Source organism: Argentina silus, assembly GCF_951799395.1.
Source record: "Argentina silus genome assembly, chromosome: 5".
Classification (NCBI taxonomy): Eukaryota; Metazoa; Chordata; class Actinopteri; order Argentiniformes; family Argentinidae; genus Argentina; species Argentina silus.
This window is the reverse complement of record NC_139659.1, coordinates 19689949-19709948: the sequence shown is the minus strand read 5'-3', so window position 1 is coordinate 19709948 and position 20000 is coordinate 19689949. Positions and strand designations below refer to the sequence as shown.

Sequence of the window (20000 nt, the reverse complement as noted above, 5' to 3'; positions counted from 1 at the left end):
GAGGGTTTTACTGTATGTTATAGGAGCATTTGTGTGTGTAAAAAGTTGTTCTGTACAGAGACCATACAGTCTGGTTTAGGTAGCAGGGCTGAGTCCAGACAGAGAGGCCTTGGTGGGTGGAGAGGGGAGGGGGAGAGGGGGAGAGTGGTCATCACGGGTGCAGTGTTTATGTGTTCCAGCTGTGGTCAGGGATGTCTCCTCACCCCCCTACCGGCTGTGGAGGGGTTAAGGTGGCCAAATCTGTGTAATCCCGACGTCGTTGTGAACAAAGAGGCTCTCCTGAGCATTGAGCCGGGATAATCCTCTTTCCCTCTCAGATTCCCATAAATGGCTCTTTCTCTCTCTCTCTCTCTCTCTCTCTCTGTCTCGCTCGCTCAGAGTAGTGCTAGAACCAATTTGGGGCAGACCTGGCACTCCTGTCCTGCCCTGTCCACTGGCCCTCCGGCGCTGGCTGAGACAGGGAATTAGCTTGGACGGGAATCTGGTGTCTTGTGATAGAACATGGGAGTGCTCTATGTTTCTAGTTCTATTTAAGCCACGCAGCCCACAAAGGGGTGCATCACGACAAGGGGTCGACACACATGTTGGAAATGGACCCTCCCTCACTCTTCTTCTATCTCCTCCTCCTCCTCCTCCTCCCCTTCTCCTACTGCTCCTCCTCCTCCTCCCCTCCTCGTCCTCCCCTCCTCTCCTATCCTCCTCCCATCCTCCTCCTGTTCCTCACCTCTCCTCTCCTCTCCTCTCCTTTCCTTTCCTCACCTCTCCTCTCCTCCTCCTCTCCTCACCTCTCCTCTCCTCCTCCTCCGCCTCCTCTCCTCTGCTCTCCCCCCCCCCCCCCCCTCCTCCTCTCCCCCTCCCCCCCCCCCCCTCCTCCTCTCCTCTGCCCTCCTCCTCCTCTCCTACTCTACACCAGGTCCTCCAGGCGATGGGTTACCCCACCGGGTTCGACACGGACCTGGAATCAATGAGCGCCGACGAGAAGTCGGACGGCGAGGGAAAGAGCGAGACGTCCACACACTCGAGCAATAACACAACACACTCCTCAGACTCAAACACGCTGGAGGTACGCGCGCACACGCACACACACGCACACACACGCACAGCTGATGGATTACTCTCATAAAGGCAGAAAGACCAGAGATTGCTTGTTGATCCGATACTGTGTGTCTGTGTAATGTGATTTCCTCTCTGCCCTCGTCTGGGGTCAGGTCCGAACTCAGGGTCCCATTCTGACGGCCAGCGGTAAAAACCCGGTGATGGAGCTCAACGAGAAGCGGAGGGGGCTCAAGTACGAGCTCATCTCAGAGAGCGGCGGCAGCCATGACAAACGCTTCGTCATGGAGGTGAGGCTTCACGCCACGAACATCTCCTTCTTAACTCGCACACACATACACATTCACACACACACACACACACACGCACGTGCACACGCACGCACACACGCACACACATACACAGACACACACACACACACACTCTCACTCACTCACTCTATCTCCATGGACTGATGTTGGGGCTCATCAGGCGTACAGTAGAGCAGTCAATCAAGCTGAGTGAGCCGTGCTCAGCGCTGTTCCTCCAGGGCTGCTGCTGGCTGTCTGCTGGCTGTCTGCTTGCTGTCTGGTTTGTTTTCCGTCACGCCTCAGTGCCTCACAGATTGATTAACATCACTGAAGTGGAGGTCACGTCTGACTAACATCACTTGCATATGTCCTGACTGACTCTCCACTGATTGAGAAGGATTGGGTGGGTCTGTGTGTCTGTGTGTACTACTTCTTACGTGTGTGTCTGTGTGTGTGTGTCTGTGTCTGTGTGTTTTGCCAGGTGGAGGTGGATGGGCAGAAGTTTCGCGGGGCGGGGCCCAATAAGAAGGTGGCGAAGGCCAGTGCCGCCCTGGCCGCCCTGGAGAAGCTGTTCTCAGGTCCCAACGCGGCGGCAAACAAGAAGAAGAAGATCGTCCCTCAGGTGAGTCACCAGCAGCCCAGGGTCATCAGTACCTTTAAAATATGTTTTTAGGGCATTTCTGCTTTATTGGGATAGAGACAGTAGAGATTGACAGGAAGGATGGGAGAGAGAGAGGAGGGATGACGTGCAAGATAGGTCGGGGGTCGGAATCGAACCAGGAACCTTTTTACGATTACGTGGTATGCGCATTCGTGTGCTACGCCACTAAGCGCCCAGGGGGGTCATCAGTACTGACACTGTAGAGAAGAACCCACGTAGAACGCTGGTACCTCTGTGAGCCCAGTCGGATCAATACTGTCTCTACATGAGGGCCCCATCTCTTAAATACTGTCTCTACATGAGGGCCCCATCACTTCTAAATACTGTGTCTACATGAGGGCCCCATCTCTTAAATACTGTGTCTACATGAGGGCCCCATCTCTTAAATACTGTGTCTGTAGGAGCCCCAATCACTACTAAATACTGTGTCTGTAGGAGCCCCAATCACTTCTAAATACTGTGTCTGTAGGAGCCTCAATCACTACTAAATACTGTGTCTGTAGGAGCCCCATCACTACTAAATACTGTGTCTGTAGGAGCCCCATCACTTCTAAATACTGTGTCTGTAGGAGCCCCAATCACTTCTAAATACTGTGTCTGTAGGAGCCCCATCACTTCTAAATACTGTGTCTGTAGGAGCCCCCATCACTTCTAAATACTGTGTCTGTAGGAGCCCCAATCACTTCTAAATACTGTGTCTGTAGGAGCCCCAATCACTTCTAAATACTGTGTCTGTAGGAGCCCCAATCACTTCTAAATACTGTGTCTGTAGGAGCCTCAATCACTTCTAAATACTGTGTCTGTAGGAGCCTCAATCACTTCTAAACACTGTGTTTCTGTAGGAGGTTGATCACTTATCAATACTTCCTCTCCTGCCTTCTTAATAACATTCACTTTTGGTAGTAAAGCTTCTCACTCCTCTGTTGTATCGGATCAATGACCAATAGTCTCTCACAGCCTGCAGCTTTCTCAAGTCCAAAAGCCATCCTAATTAATCCTGCTCCTACAACTTTCTGATTGCTCTACTTAAGAAGTACCTCACAGTCCTGCTACTCCCAATGAGTGAAATCCATATCTGTGAGACTGGCGTGGTACAGAGCCGATAGACTGCGTTGCGTTCGATGTTACCTGCTGCACAAGCGCGCAACGTACAATTTAGTTCGCAGTCTGTTTGTCTCTGATCCGTGTACGTGAGCACCATACAGAGCCTGGAATGATGGGTTTCAAAGCTTCTTGGATGCTTAAAACATCCACCCAGCTTCATAGTGTGGAACAGAAACATTGCTAATAGTAGTACTATACACACAGTAGCGCGATCTGATAAACCAACAAATACAATGGACTGTAGAGGACAAACCCCCACAAAAGATATTCACATTGGACAGAACTCTCAACATGAAACAACTTCAACGTCAGGAATTGATCCGTTTGAAGTTCCAGTTTGCCTCCACGCAGGCAGCTGTTGATGTTAATCACTGCGCTAAAGCACATGTTCACGTTTGCACGCACTGCATCCCAGTGTAGCACCTACGTTAGCAGTAACACTACGTGTGTGTGTGTGTGTGTGTGTGTGTGTGTGTGTGTGTGTGTGTGTGTCTGTGTGTCTCTGTGTCTGTGTGTGTGTGTGTGTGTGTGTGTGTGTGTGTGTGTGTGTGTCTGTGTCTGTGTCTGTGTCTGTGTCTGTGTGTGTGTGTGTGTCTGTGTGTGTGTGTGTGTGTGTGTTTCAGCAGACGAAAGGAGCTCTAGCTGCTGCTGCAGCAGCGTCTGCGGTAGCCGCCCACGTGGCCAGGGGGCGAGGGAGAGCAGCCCTGGCCAGAGGGGCCTTCGTCAGCGCGGCTACTGCTGCCCCGGGATACGTCACACCAGGTGTGTGTGTGGGTATGTTTGGATGTGTGTTTGTCTTGTGTTTCCTGTATCCATCCCTTGTGTTTCCCATACCCATCACAATGGTTATTTGAAGTGTGTGTGTGTGTGTGTGTGTGTGTGTGTGTGTGTGTGTGTGTGTGTGTGTGTGTGTGTGTGTGTGTGTGTGTGTGTGTGTGTGAGTGACTGGGTGTGTGAGTGACTGGGTGTGTGTGTGTGTGTGTGAGTGACTGGGTGTGTGTGTGTGTGTGTGTGTGTGTGTGTGTGAGAGAGAGTGACTGGGTGTGTCCGTGTGTTTGTTACAGGGTGTGTGTGACTGGGTGTGTGTCCAGTAACATAGCAACCCTCCCTAACAGTCCATATCTTTAACGTATCTCACAGGCTTCGGCAACCCGTATGGATACAGTGCGGCCGCTGCCGCCCCGGCCTACGGTAAGCCCCCCGCCCCCCCCCCTCCTCCTCCTTCCCCACCCTCTCAGAGTCTAGGGTCCAAACAGTCTCTCTCTTCTAATCGTCCCCACACCTGTCCAAGGCCCTACTGGAGATCAATACAGTGCCATTGAGTTACCAAATTTTTTGAATTGGGTGAAAAAAAATCACACCAAAAAAAAAAGAAGAAGTGTTCAAACCGATCATAACCTTTTGGTTCTTACTGTGGTTGGAGCAAGCCTCGCTGTGCTTCTTGGCCTGAGTGTCCGAACGCTGCTGCTGCTCGTTAGTCTGCCTGCTCCGCTCCCCCATCCTCCTCCTCCCCCATCCTCCTCCTCCTCCTCTCCTCCTCTTCCTCCCCCATCCTCCTCCTCCACCCCCTCCCCCCTCCTCCTCCTCCCTCCTCTCCTCCTTCCTTCTCCTCCCCCATCCTCCTCCTCTCCTCCTTCTCTTCCTTCTCCTCCACCCTGCTCCTCCTCCTCCCCCCCCCCCCTCCTCCTGACTCTGTCTGGACATCTGGATCTCTCCTCCTCCTCCTCCTCCTCCTCCTCCTCCTCCACAGTGTAGCCCTGTTGTCTACAGCCAACTGATACCCCCATTCAAAGCTGCCCAGAGACCCAATGCCACACACACACACCCACACACACACAGGTCTTTGGCCTATACACCACGCTACTCTACCTACAGTACCGACTAACCGCATTCCACTATGTACTTCCATGCATGACACAATCCTACAGACTCTATAGACTCACGCCACGTCCAGTACCGACCCCAGCTCCACCACGTCCCTACGTATGGGTCTGAGGGTGCTGTGTTGATTACCTGACCACACAGTCAGCGCCCCCGGAGAGTAAGGGGCTGGTCAGGTCAGCTCAGCGCCGGGGCCGGTGGCATGTAACAGCTCTGGAGGGTTTAAATGTCTCCCATAGTGTCTCTTTTATCGCTGCCAGACGCTGTCCCGCACACACAGCATAACTCTATCCAGCAGAGGACTGCCACACACACACACACACACACACACACAGAAGCAGACACATCCTGTTTACACACACACACACACACAAGCAGACACATCCTGTTTACATACAAACACATACACATACACACAATTATCACAAAGGCATGCAGTTTTTGTCAAACTATCTCTTAATCTCTCTCTTTCACACACACAAACACAAACACACACACACACACACACACACACTCCTCAGGGTAGAACAGTCAGAGTCTTGTGTGGTGCGTGCGTGGCATTGGCAGGCTCCCCAGTTCCGCCTGTCTCTGGGTGCTTTGAATGAGTCTTATGTGCCGGGGGGAGTGGGCCAACTGGGCACAACACACACACACACACTCAGGAGAGCCCACCCCGCTCCCTTCTCTAGAGGGCTCCTCCTCCCTCCTCCCTTCTCTCTGCAGCGGAGGGGAGCTGAGTGGTGTAGTTTAACCCCAGTGGCCTCCTCTCCCCCTACTACATAACGACTTTTCCTTTACCCCCCCCCCTCACCCCCACCCCCCCCATCATGAAGGAGGTCTGGTATTTGGCTGTGAAATGATGTGCCCCCCCGTCCTCCCTCCCCTCCCCCGTCCTCCCTCCCTCCCTCCCTCCCTCCCTCCCCCAGAGCTTCTGAAAGCTGTTGTTTGCATGTGTCAGTCTAAGCCCACCCCCTCCACTACCGTCATCTGATGCTGCTGTGACCGTCTTGGCTCCTGTTGCTGCTTTGTGATTTCTTAAATGGGTTCAAGACTGTGAGAAACACACACACACACACACACACACACACACACACTCACTTGAGCAACACACACGACTCGACTAGAACCGCAACCGCGCTCACGACCACACCAGCCAGACCATAAGAACATAACCCCACACATATACGGTGCACTTGCAGTAAACAAACAAACAAACCAGCCAGCCACAGCCCTGGCCTGGGCAGCCTCAGAGGTACACCTCTACTCCTCCCCTCTCACCGTCTACAACACATACAACAATCAGAACACACACATTACTCCAAGGTTCTTTTAGTTTTTTATCTTATATATATATATATATATATATATTATTTTTTTCTTTCTTCAATAGTCCAGTGACTAACACAAGGTTAGTGCAGAGGTGAAGTTACTGACTCAGTTGAGTGTCCTCATCAATACCCAGACGCTTCAGTTGACTCCTTTCTCCTCTCACTTACCTTCACCCACTCACACACACTCACACACTCACCGTGTCCCCCTCCTACGGTAGGCTCCTACCGTCTGCTGTAGCTTCTGCACAAAGGAAATGTCTAGCTAGGTACCTAGGTAGCTACTACAACACAGGCAATGTCTAGCGGGGGAGGCTGGTGGAGGTGGAAATCGGAGGACGGGCTCACTGTAATGCTTGAGGCGCACTGAGGAATGGTGTCAAACTGGTGGAGGTCGGAATCAGACAATGAGCCCGGCCTCTTGATTTCTACCTCCAGCAGCCTCCCCCTGGGTGTCTAGCTAGGTACTGCTGTAGGTCGCTATAGTTACTGGACTCATGCGGAGTGCTCTTTTCGTGTCTCCTCTCTAGGTTATCCCAAGAGAATGCTTCTGTTGCCTGTCATGAAAATGCCTGCCTACCCCGTCCCCCACTACCAGTTCTTTTAGCACAGGGGCCACAAAAAAACACCCCGCTTTTGTTTTTCTTTCTTTTTTTTTTCTTTCTTTTTTTTTTTTTTTTTTTTAAAGAAGGGAAATCTGAGTCTGTTTTCCCAACATATCCAGGGTGTGGAACTAAGGACTTTTTTTTTTTTTTGAGCAGAAGACACATTTGTAAAAGTGCATTTTATTTTTGTTGGTTTTTTTCTTACTGTTTCCACCTTTTACGAATTAAAAAAAAAACTGCAGGTTTAAAGCTCTTTAAAGGAAAACTTGAAGGATTTGTACTGTGAATTGTTACCTCATTTTTTTGAATCTAAATTATATCAGCCTTTTTGTTATTATTGTTATTTCTTCTCCTGTAGGAAGGTTTTAGGCCTTTTGTGCAATTGGACACAGACACATTCTCTGTAAAAATAATGAGAGCTGTGTGAAGGATGTATAAGTATAATTATGATTATACTATTATTATACCATTGTGGACAAATAAACCTTTATCTCCTAAAAAAGCTGAGCACTGCCTGGTGTATATGTGAATCAAGGGCCCCTAGCCTAGTAGCGACATTAGACTCCTCGTAGAGCCTGCGCTAGGCGAACTAACACTTTCTGTTTGGCTTGTAGTGGCTGGAGAAGCTGTTTCATAATGTGCAGTCACAGGAAGCTGCATGGCCTGGACAGGAAATGCCGCTGGCATGAACAGGATGTAGAGAGCAGCAGAGGGCAGAAGTGGTGTAGGGCTTAGCACCAGAGGTTACAGTCACCTAGTAGCAGAGCTTAAGGGTAGCAACAGCACTCACACTCACACTGGTTATTCTGCTAAAAGCTCCTAATGGTGTCACCCACCTTCACACAAGCCCCTCCTCCCTCAGAGGCTGTCACACAAGCCCCTCCTCCCTCAGAGGCTGTCACACAAGCCCCTCCTCCCTCAGAGGCTGTCACACAGCACATAGAGGTTCCGTCACTCACAGCACAGCACAGCACAGCACAGCACAGCACAGCACAGCACAGCACAGGGGAATCTGATATGGCTGGTTAGTTGGCTGGTGTCCTTTCCAACAGCACCCCTACCTTACAGCACCCTACAGCACAGCATACACGACCGGAACACTCACACACAGCTACCTGTACACACCGGAGAATCGAAAGCAGCAACAAGGGACCCAATGGAGACTTGCTACCCAATTGTCCTGTTTTTTTTTTGTCGTTGTCTGTTTTTTTTTTTTTTTAAATTTTTTTATTTGTGTTTGTTTTTGGTGAGTGTCTCAGTGTCAGCTGTCTAAGTCTGTCCTCTCCCATGGGCCAGCACAAGCTACCTTCACAACGTTGGCTCCACTTCCCCTCTTCTCTCCTCTCCTTATCCTGCATCATGGCTCACTGGCCCCTCCCATCCATTGTGTACTCTCCCAAAAGAATATAAATACATTCATATTTATTTCCCCCATATGTATCCCGATAAGAGGTTTAAAGAGCCCAGGATCCAACCAGGGGGTCAGGGGTCATATAGGGAAATAGTGAGCCCTCTGGAGGAAGGCTTGTGCTGGCCCGTGGCTGGGGGTGTGGTCATCATGTCAACGAGAGAAACCCCCCGGGAGTGGTCCGTTTTGGACAGCCGTCTCCATGGTTACAGCCATGAGGCGCAGCCATTGGGTCAAAGGCCTCCGTGTCCTGTCCAATGGCTGGTTGAGCAGGGGACACTTGGGTGACAGGGGAAGCTCCCAGGACTTCCACCCTTCCCCGTCTCTCGTCGCGATGGCCCCCATCGTAACTGTACTATACTCTCTCCAAAATCACATTTGATTTGATTTGTCAGAGTTATGTACTAACCACATTGTCTTCTAAAACTTTAAAGTTGCTACATAATTTATCACATATCTCTGCTTTTATCTCAAATGAATGAGCTCCAAGTTTGTTTGTTTGTTTGTTTTCTCCAATAGTTTTTCCTTTTGATTTTATTTCGGTTTGTCAGAAGTGGTAACCGTTGCAACTTAAGTTGTTGATGTCTTTTATTAACCTGAATACCCCCCCCAGTGCAATGAAAACCCCACGTACAGCCTGAAAGAGCAGAGACAAAGAATGGGAGCGTATGGACATGATGCCTCCTATAGGAACCCACATTAATTGCAGTCTCTCTGCTCTTTTCCTCACTGTAGGTGGTCTTTTCATTGACAATCCCTTTTACCAGCCTCGGACCATCGCACCTTTTATTATTCACTTGGGTCCTCAAGATCTCTTCTCTGACTTCTAGAACCATCAGGTTGTGTGGCTCTAAACGGTCGTACGAACCGAACCGAAACCGAACCGCTCCAGGCTTCTTGACCAGGCTGTCTGTCTCTCTCTCTCCACCGCGTGCAGAGGCAGAGCGGTCAAACTCCTCTCACCCTCCTCTTTAACCCAAATATCCCCCCCCCCCCCCCAACAATGGAAACAAACAAAAAACAAGCAATACGCAATTTGACTTTTTCGAACTTCAGCTGCATCTAAAAGGCTGAGGGACCATTGGGTCTTTCCTATATAGCAATACACCTGAACTTCTGGCTTCAAGCTTACTTGAGATGATGATGTGAATGTTCAATTGAGTCTTACCCAACACAGCATTGCAATATATTTCATTTCAATTGTATATTCATTGTGTGTGTGTGTATGTGTGACTATACCATGGAATATATGCATATATATGTATGGTATATGTTTCTATAAATATTATGTGTTGATACTATTCTATGATGTAGTTATGTAAATATATATAATTATCATTGGTATAAATTATTTTAGAATTACAAAGTGAAATGTAATTGTAATCCCACGATATAGCTTTCTTCCAATTTTATATACACTGAGCAATTTAATCTAGTACTAGAACATGCAATATGAACCCTGTTTCTTAACCTGTGCTAATAGAATAGCTTAGTGATGCTTCCTTCCTTTGGCCGGTCTCCTCGTCTGGGCCTTTCTGAGCATGCTCTGTCCAGCCTGAGGCCCACTAGCACGGTCCTGGATGAGAGCCACTCAGTCCAGCCCCCCGCCCTCTCTCACACACACACACACACACACACACACACGGAGACACGCATACACACGGAGACACGCATGCATGCACGCAGACACGCACACACACACACACACACACAAAGAGACACGCATGCACACACACACGCACACCCCAACACACACTCTGTGTGACTCCACACACCTTTTCTATCAGAAAGCACACTTGGACAGTGCAACATTTGGCACTGGTCTACAGTCTCACTAGCAACATACTATACTATACTATACTGTACTGTACTGTATCTGTGCTGTACGCTCTCTCTCTCTCTTCCTTTCTTTCTCTCTCTCTCATAAACTGGGTCTGTTGTTGGGCAGCGAGAGTCCCCCCCCCCCCTCCTCCGCCCCCCTCCCCCCTCCCCTATGACCACCACAGTCCTCTCTGGCCTGCTATGTGGGTCCAAAAGCACAGTTTCTCAGCTTGTAGAGGTGGCCTCCAATACTGAACCACCACCACCTCCTCCTCCTCCTCCTCCGCCATATCCCTCCCTCCTTCGCTCCACTGCGGAAGGCATGCTGCTGATCCATACACACACACGCACAGGGCTTACCGCGTCTGCCAATGCAGGCTTGACACAGCTCTGTCACAGCCTTGTCACCACACTAACGGCTAACTAATTAAAGGGGGGGGACTCCCAACAGAAGCTCGACTGCAAAAGTCAGAACAGACAGGACCCAGTTGTTTCCTAAACCCCCCCCTGCCTTACCCTCTCTAGTACACTATATATCTATATTTAATGCTCAACTGATAGGAAACCAGAGTGAAGTGTAGTTAATGAGTTTGTGTGGGGGTAAACCATACAGCATGGTGGTGAACTACAGTGCCTAGCCAGATTACCAACCCAGCATCAAGACCACACATGGAACAGTGACTATCCTTTATTTACCAGGGTGGTTCACCAGGTCCTGTATGCAGATGGATCACAACGTACAGTACAGATCATATTAAGCATATTTGAATGTTTATTACCTTATTTCTACAGTGGAGTTGAGCTGCAAAACATAATGTTCAATCAAACCCAAATCCAATATAATTTGTCATTGTCAACATAGTAGACTGATACAAACATCTGCTTAACCACACAGTCTGACCACTGGTAAGATAGAAAATGGTAGAAAATACACACGGTAGAAGGTTATTGTCCACAATACCCAAAACGAGTGACTTAATAGCCCAAGCCATTGAGGCGCATAGCTTTATGTGCTGGTTTGAAGATACATGTTCTTGTACACACACATGCACACACACGCTACGTATGTGGCTTCAGTTGCCTACAAAGCTTCTGATGGCGACTCATATTTGTTCGATGTTCCACACGGCAGCCTTTAAAAAAAAAGAAAAAAAAAAAAAAGAAAGAAAAATGAGTCAGTCAGAAGGAGAGGCTGAAATATTACAGAATGTAAATCAAAAGCTTTGATTCCTCTTCCTTGATCTCCACGCCACTTTGATCTTCTGTATTTGTCAATTTGAATGTTGCATTCTATTATTTGTTTTAAATAATGTGGGAAAGCTATTGAGCCTCAACATGTCATTTTCAAGACTGGTAACTTCAATCAGTTAGGGTTGAAATCTGGGTAAGTCTGATGTACTGTAGGTAAGTTGTTGATGACAATTGTTCTGTTCACGGGAGGCAGAGAACTGATGTATTTTCACATTTACATTTTCAGATGTTTGGTAGTCCAGTTAACTATATGGTTGTCAAACACACAAGCCCCTTTCTGATCTTTAGTGTTGCTATGATTGGCAGCTGTCAATCAAGACATACTGTATGCTTAATCCCTATTGTAGTATCTTATTGGTCTTTTTAGAGATAGTTATTGTCTAGAATGTCTATGTGTATACTATAACCATAGGCCTGCATAGAGGGGAAAGTTATATATGTCAAGGATTAATCAAAAGTCCAAGAACACCAATCGGGTCGAGTTTCATGTCTGAAGAAAGACCATATGGTACAGCACTTGTGGTTCTGATGCACCCTCGGCTGTGCTGGCATGGGAAGACTCCTCCACCCTTCCCCAGACAGACGCCCCTGTCTCCCTACAGCATCCTCCCCTCCTCTCTTCTCTCTGAGGGCTGTGGAGACGTGCTCCAGCCCGATGGCCCATATAAATAACTGGACGTCATATTTCTCTGAGTGCTGCCTTTTAATCCCCCCCCCCCCCCTCCCCCCTCCCCCTCCCCCTCCCCGCTCGCATCAGAGGCAGCCCAGGCTAATGACCTGTAGCCTACAGAGAAACAGCACTACTGCTGTCTGGCTAGACAACTACACAGCTGCATTTCCTGAACACCAGGCATCGTAAGAAGTGGCTTGAGACATATCGCAATAATGAGTAGGCCTTGGGAGTGAGGCTCCTAGGGGGAAAACACATTTATTACAGTCCTGCTAAAAGGCTCGTAAAGTGCTAAGTGTGTTTGTTAGAATGATATATCATTGATTCACCTGATTGATTGTAACCTCGTCCCAATGCTCCTTGGAAGTCCCCCGTGAATGAGGTCCTACTTGACAAAGGGATACAACAAGCACAAAACCATACTAGCAATATTCACCACCTCCTACTCAGGGCCACTGGGCACACACTCAAATACACACTCTAGCCAGTTATTACAGCCCACTCACAAACTCCCCTCATAGTCTGGTACAACCCCAGGACCACAAAAGGACAGTAGAGCGCGTTCTCTTATCCACAGGCTCTCTCCCCCAGCTGAAAGATTGTATTTAGTGGCGCCACAAGCTGTGTAGTTCAGAACAGTTGGAAGGAGACATTGGAAGACGGCCTCATTGTAATGCATGGAACAGAATGAGGAACGGTATCAAACTGAGCCCGTCCTCCGATTTCTACCTCCAACAGCTTCCCCCTGGTGCAGACACAGTAGGACAGGAGCCATTTATTACTGATAAACACACTTAAACCCCATGCTGTACCTTGGTGCTTTCGAATGGGCTGTAGCAATGCATATCTCTTGTAAGTTGTCTACCTATTTTCTACGTGGAAATCTGTAATACTCTTTTATGTTTCACTGAAAGGGAAAGGGACTTGTGTGGGAGACCAGTACACACTAGAAAGCTGGTAATTCAATTTGTGTGCCTGCGGGGCTGAAATAGAGTTGGATCCTCTTTCGGCTGCAGGGGGGTTTGCAAAGATGACTGTCCTCTAAGCAGCACATAGTTCAGGGTTGAGTACGGAAGTTGTCTGTCACCAGTGGAAACCAATCACACGCAGGCATTACAAGCTTGCTCCAGGATCTCTGACCGTCAATGTTCAATATCCTCCTAAACTTTTTGGTTTCGGAATGTACACTGTTGTCGTAGAGTAGAATGTATAACCATAGGAAAGACATAAATACAGACTATATATATATATACTTATATATATGAATATATAGATCTTTTTGAACTACTCGAGTCATTTGGGCACTTCAGCCTATTTGTGTTTACATTTTCTCTTATTTATTACTTTTTTGGCGAGCGTGACGTCTTACGGTATGAGTGATGGGCTCTTCCATCTTTTTTTTGTAAATAGAACTCATTTCAGTTTGATTCTGACAGGAGGAGGAGACGAACAGCCCAAATAGTCTTGAGTTGTGTGTCTCGCACTTTTTAACGATGTGGCATAAATGAATTATATCAATTTGAACTATAAAAGTTATCAAGGTAATCCTATGTGAAGTGGTGATCATGCACAACCTCCACGAGAGAGCCGTGCTTAAATAGAAGCCAATTGAAATGACGGCAGTAGATGTTTGCTAGCTGTGGTATTCAATTAGTAGCAAAAAAATCACCCTGGTGATCTGTTTGTCACTGTATTTGCCATAATTTATGCTTGAAAAAAATAAAAAGTGCTGAATCTCTGAAAGTGTCAACTTTTCTTTCTTTTTTTTTTAAAACATGAAATAAATGCAGCTTATAAACAATGTATTGCTGTGTGGTGTTTTTACTATCTGGTCTTTGTTCTCTGATTATTACAGATTGTTCAGAAGTAGAAAGATCGTTAGGATACTTGATGGCAAGTTTAATGCTTATAAATGTAGTGATATACATATACAGCCCAATAATGAGGAATACAACCTGTCAGTAAGCAAAGCACCTGTCAATCACATTTAGGGACAGCATAACTGTGGAGAGAGTCAGAGGATTCGGTGTCATGGCTGATATTCAACACTAGCAGAGGCTGTAAATGATAATCCTGAGTCATTACTGACTTGTCACTGAGATTCAGGAGTGGCAACATCTACTGACATGATGACAGTTTGATCCAATTAATATCAACTCATGGGAATATGTGCGTTGGTACCACTCTCACCACTCTATCAAATCAAACCCCTAACATTTGAGGACCACGCAACAGATCAGGTGAACTTAACAAGTTACCGTATAAATAACCACCACATACTCTTATTAGCCTCTGCATGAGCTGGAGTAGGTTTCTGCTGAGTAAGAGGACACCGGTCCGTCACCTCAGTCATTTGATGCTGGTTGCATTACAAGCAGTCTCAACAAACCTGAGCCCTCAACTCTCTGCACCTGTATTGGGTTCCATCTCTCTGGGTCACCTGGCAGCCACACTCTGACCCAACGCTACTGACAAAGCCAGAATGACTGGATGGATTAGAGTCTAATCATTAGACCCTTATGCACAGGCACATGTATCCACACATGAATACTGTAGGACCATGGGTACAGTACAGATGGAAAATTAAGGAAGAAGTGCAGACATCTTGATTGCCCCTTAAACAGCTGTTAAAGAGCATGTGTAAGGCGAGACGCAGATTGGCTGATTTAGCGTCACTGGGGAGGAGCTTGGAGGAGGTCCTCTCCAGTTTGGCTGCACCGTACTGAAGGAGAGCCAGCCTGGCTGTTTATTAGAGACAGCCGCCATCTGGGAAAGTCATCAGCAGCAAGCAGCCAGCAGGACGAGGGTCTCAGCACGCAGCTCCGTGTCCAGGCCCAGCCAGGACACTCCTATTTTGGCCCTGGAGGGTCTGTATTGAGTGACACCTCTCCCTGCATCAGCGTTAAGCAGAAGTGATTGGTGAGTGGATGGTTGAGGTGGGGTGGGGTGGTGGTGGGGGGGGGTACCTCTCTAATGCCAAACCGGTGTGAACCTGTCTGGTCTCCCTCAACTTTTTTTTTTTTTTAAGCGGTGTAAGTCGGGGTCAGAGGAGGGGGGGGTTGTTTAATTGTGTAATGCTGACTCTTGTTATTCTGTGGCCGTTACCAGGTTTCCCACGGTTCGCGCCCCCCAGCTGCAGTAGAAACCCAGCCTGATCCCCCCCCCCCCCAGCCTCCACCCGGGGTGATAATTTCACAGGGCCCCAAAGTTATAAACACTCTAAATGATATATGAAAGCCAAAGCCACAATCCATACACACTGTACATTTAAAATTAGCCACAACTGACAGGTAAAAATAGCTCCTTACTGAAACACTAACAGAAAGGAAACTCTTTGTGGGACTGGCTAGAAAAGAAAGGTGGCAAAGAACGTTGGATGAAAATAGAGCAAAGCAAAAAGCTCTTTGGAGATTTCTCCCCACAGGAGGGAAGCAGCTCGTTAGGATGTCAGGGTTAGGAGGGATTGACTGAAGGAGGAGAGGAGACAGTTTGTTTTTCTAAACAACACACAATCACAAAGAAAAGCCTGAAAATAAGAGGGAGCTTTTCATGGAACAAAATTCCACATAAATAGTTTCCTCTAGAGATGATTTCATACAAACGTTGTTCGTGCTGAATATAACGACACAATGCATATTTCACTCCTCTTGGGTGTCAGTGATACTGACTTTGATGAGGTTACAAGTGAGCTGTGGAGGAGCATCGAGAGGCCATTTCTTATCTAGTTCCTACATCTTCGAGGAAAGCAGAAACACCAGATCAACTCCCTCCTCATCCCCACTCCCTCCCTCCTCATCCCCACTCCCTCCCTCCTCATCCCCACCCCCACCACAGCATGGAGAACACCCCCATCCCTGCACAACAACATTAGCTTGGCTTGGCTAACCCTGGCCTACTTAGTTTCCATGGTCCCTCTCTCTCACATCTCTTCCCTGTCAGTCCTACCCTGTTGATCATGGAGCAGACCTCATGGAGGGGTCATCAAAAAGTGTTCCATTCATTTAGCAGCCAAATAAAGAAACAAACAAGGTCCTGTGTTCATAGCTTTATATTGAAATATGAAGTATACACAATGCAACCTACACTATTACAATGTCCACACTTCCTTTAATGTTTGATGAAGGTACATTTTGGCATGTAATGGATGAGACAGCAGTCTGACATTTAAGACGGAAGCTTTGAGCAAAAAACATGTCATTTAAATCTGTAACACAGTACAATTAGGCAACATTAGTACAGTTACAGAGGAGAGTAGAAATACAAAATAATAAACAAAAACGTATCATATCATAATGCTTCTTATGTACAACCTAGTGCCTTTCGGAATGGCCCCCTTGCTCTTCTCAGCATACACAGGCCTTCCTTCCACTGACATCAAACAAAGACTTAAGCAAGTCAGATCCCAGTAGAAATATGAATAAGGTGCAAGGACCCCCCTCCCCCCCCCCACCTCCCAATGAACCCAGCCCGCAGCCAGACTCCTGAAGAGTGAACACCAGCGACCCCTGACCCCTAATGAGCTGACAGGTTTACCTTCACCTCAGCTTGCTCTCTCCGTCACCACTACACGTGTGTGTTCCCTCTCAGAAGTGCAGCTAGGTGTGCCTGTGGCGTGTGTATCATATATGTGTCGATGTGGATCTGCCTATTGGTGTGTTTTAGTCCCCCTTGGAAACTTCACACAGCTCCACAGTTGGTGACGTTGGTAATGTCGTACATACAACATGAACGAGTTCAAGTCCTTCTGATGTCAACAACTCTTCAACCAATATGATTTCAGCTAGCTCACTAAGAACGTTTCTACTTTTGAAGCTCCTTATTTCATTATAGACACATCTGGGCAACGTATTTGTCAACCATGTTAAAACTTTACAGAAATGATTAAACTGTTGAGTATTTAATAAAAATCTGTGTTTTGGCAGCCATTTCTCCACAGAGAAGGTGCAACGTTCCAGAAAACATCACAACTTGTAACTCGGGTATCAACCTTCTACCCCGAGATTCCCACTTGGAGATCCGACTTGGAGACACGTTCAAGTGCTTATTTCATGTTCAAGTGTTTAAGTGGGAAACTCAGTATGACTAGAACGCACCAGTGTTTATGTTGGGAGAGTGGGCTCATTGCCTAGTGTCTGGAGTGCTGTGGAGCCACTATAACTTAACATGGTTTAAAATCTGACCCTGACCGCTGGGTTCACCCAGGGGGAGCAGCTGCTCTCAGAGAGGAGGAGTCAGGGCCAGGGGGAGGAGTATGTTCCTAAAAGGGGGAGGGTTCTGCATCTGTGGGTGGGGTGTGAGGGTCGGGACACACCCATCTCTGCAGCTTCTGAGCATCCATGCTTCAACCCAGTGCACCCACCGGGACAGGACAGCGCCCACTAGTGGTCAGCCTCTGCTACTGCCGCAGCTTTAATATATCTACTGTATCTACTGTTCAGTTCTGTACATCATCACTTCAACCTTCACATCAAGGCTTCGTCATAAAGCTCCTCTGTCTGTCTCCCACCTCAGCCCACAGCAGCCAGCTCCTCTCATGTTCAGAGCAACAAGTTCACAGGAACGGCAGATGCTTGAAAAAACATGATCATCCATACAAACATGCACACGCTCACAGGTATACACACGCACACCTTAATGCTCTCTCTCTCACACACACTCACACACACACACACACACACACACACACACTCACGGGTGTGCTCAGACTCATCCTTGCACAAACACGTCTATACATAAGCATGTTCATAGTTACATAATATAGAAAAGAAATATATTGTTTCGAACGGAAATTAGAAAAGCTCAGTTTGAAAAGGAGGCCATTAGCTCTCGTAGTACCTAAATTACAGTTTGAGTTGTTGCTGTTGTTGTTGTGCAAATAGTCTGGAGTAGGACAGTAAAATGGAGTGTTTTCTCTCTTCCAATGGCTGGAAGGACAGTTCAGGTATGCAGCTGTAGAAGCCCTTTCCTTACCTGTTAAATATCAGTAGTATAAAGACTAAACATGGGAGCCTTTCTTTCCTTTTCTTTTTTTTTGTTTCTTTTTAAAGTAAGTACTTTGTTTCTTTTGGGGCAGTGGTACCAATGAGCTTAAGTCCTTTTTTAAAACCCCCGGTGTGGCGCGCTCTGGTCCAGTAAGCGGGTGGTACCCCCTGACCAAGGGGGAGGGGAGAGGGGGAGGGATGGGGAGGGGAGGGGAGGCCGGGTGTGGGCAGGGGCAGGGGCAGGGACACGTTTGGGAGGGGGAGCAGACAGTCTTGTGGTTGAGGGGGGGAGGAGGGTGGTCAGGTTAGGTCGTCTCTTTGCCCTGCGCTCCTGTTACGGTCTTGATGGAAGTTAACGTCCTGTTGAACCAGGTCTTCTTGGCTGCCTGGACCTCATTCAGAGCCAAACCCAGGTGGTGCTCCAGGTCCTAAAACACACAAAACACACAAGACGGAGGACCCAGGACTAAGGTTACAATGACACATGATGCAGCATGACTGAATCACGAATGAACATAGGTTTGAGCAAATGGGGAATGCTAGGAGGCTAGCTATGGCGGTTAGCGTTGGCACCCATACCTGGATCTTGCACTCGGCCTCCACCAGCTGTAGTTTGGTCTGAGCCAGCTCCAGCTCCATCTCTCTCAGCTGGTTCTTCAGACCTTCCTTCTCCTCATCCGTTTCCTCCTCGCTGCCCTCCTTGGCCACACTCACCTTCTTCAGACGACCCTCCTTGTTAAACAGCACGCTGCACTTGTCACAGCCCTCCACCTTCATCTGCACAGCACAACAGATCAGTCAATCAATCTCCTTTCTCCCTCCCTCTTTCCTTCTTCTCCTCCCTCCCTCCCTCCCTCCCCCCCCCCCCCCCCCCATCATTGTGTGTGGCGAGTGTGAATTGAGTAAGTACAGGCTGCAGTAATGAGCAGTGTGGCAGTGTGGGGGTGATGATGGGGGTCCTAAGTGGCAGGCTGATGGCCTCTCTTAGTATTCAAGTGACCGTTCTCAGCTTCTCAAGAGTACAAACCGACACAGGGTTCTCCCCCAAAGAACGGAAGAGTGGCAGCGTCACTATGTAAACCTTTTAAGGCAAATTAAACTAGATATTCAGTAATGACAGAGTAACGATCTTTGATCGCCGACGACACCGTCGTTAAAAACGAAAGCGAGAGCGTTATGATGTTCTTCGGTGAATTCAGCGTTTTCGCTGCATTTTTTTGGCGCATTTTTGACACGAATAAACACGAGTCAGGTTTTGATGATGCAATCCATTATCAAAAGTTGAAAAAAACAATCCTGGGGAGAACCCTGAGACGTTACCATCTGTGTACGCCGCCTTCCTCCGGCGGGCTGTAGCCGTGTGTCATTATTAGATCATGTGATCACGTCATGTGACTGAGGCGGCGGCGGGGGGGGGCGGGGGGACGACTCACCCGGATCTTCTCCAGCTCTCCCTTGTTGGCCGTCTGCTGCTTCTCCAGACGCTCGCTCAGCTGGGAGCAGATCTACACGGGCACACAGGACTGAGGTTAATGCCCTTAGGTCAAAGGTTAATGCCCTTAGATCAACTCATACACATGCTGCAGTGATACTGTGGTACTGTTAACCCTGGCCTACCTCAAGGAACCACTGTAGCTGGACACATGTGCTCCAAATAGAAAGGGCATGAACCTGCCAAGTCTTCAGCTGTCATAAGGATGGTTAAGTCAACACACTAACAGAAACAATGCCTCCCCCCCCCCTCTCTCTCTCCCTCAAGGACTACTCCCCCCCCCCCCTCCGTCAGAGTAATCCATGGCTCCATCCTCTTACGGTAAGTTCATTAGCAGCAACGCTCCACTGCTCCCGTCATTAGAGAACCACCACCTCTCTCACTCTCTCACTCACTCACCGGGAGATCCACGGGAAATTAGCCTTCTAACTGGGACACGTGATCAACAGCAGCAG

General features: G+C 48.1%; 2 protein-coding genes across 13 annotated transcripts in view; one reads left to right on the top strand and one right to left on the bottom strand.

The window, feature by feature from the left end:
* strbp (spermatid perinuclear RNA binding protein) overlaps positions 1-13873 on the top strand; it is a 67143-nt gene extending 53270 nt beyond the window's left edge. For 2 of the 9 annotated variants that reach the window (XM_083669362.1, XM_083669360.1), the window contains exons 14-19: positions 914-1063; positions 1209-1343; positions 1825-1965; positions 3735-3870; positions 4249-4299; positions 9066-13873. In XM_083669362.1, coding sequence (XP_083525488.1) covers positions 914-1063; positions 1209-1343; positions 1825-1965; positions 3735-3870; positions 4249-4299; positions 9066-9160 — 708 coding nt within the window. In that variant the 3' untranslated portion in view covers positions 9161-13873. Of the gene's footprint in view, positions 1-913; positions 1064-1208; positions 1344-1824; positions 1966-3731; positions 3883-4248; positions 4300-6847; positions 7226-9065 lie in introns of those variants that run through there. The other 7 variants (XM_083669358.1, XM_083669357.1, XM_083669356.1 and 4 more) reach the window with 5 other exon arrangements.
* A 4208-nt stretch (positions 13874-18081) lies between these two features.
* The window catches only part of rabgap1 (RAB GTPase activating protein 1), a 56147-nt gene continuing 54228 nt past the window's right edge, over positions 18082-20000 (bottom strand). For all 4 annotated transcript variants that reach the window (XM_083669382.1, XM_083669383.1, XM_083669384.1 and 1 more), the window contains 3 exons: positions 19487-19558; positions 18633-18830; positions 18082-18481 (listed from right to left, as the gene is read on the bottom strand). In XM_083669382.1, the coding sequence (XP_083525508.1) occupies positions 18359-18481; positions 18633-18830; positions 19487-19558 (393 nt within the window). In that variant the 3' untranslated portion in view covers positions 18082-18358. The remainder of the gene's footprint in view (positions 18482-18632; positions 18831-19486; positions 19559-20000) is intronic.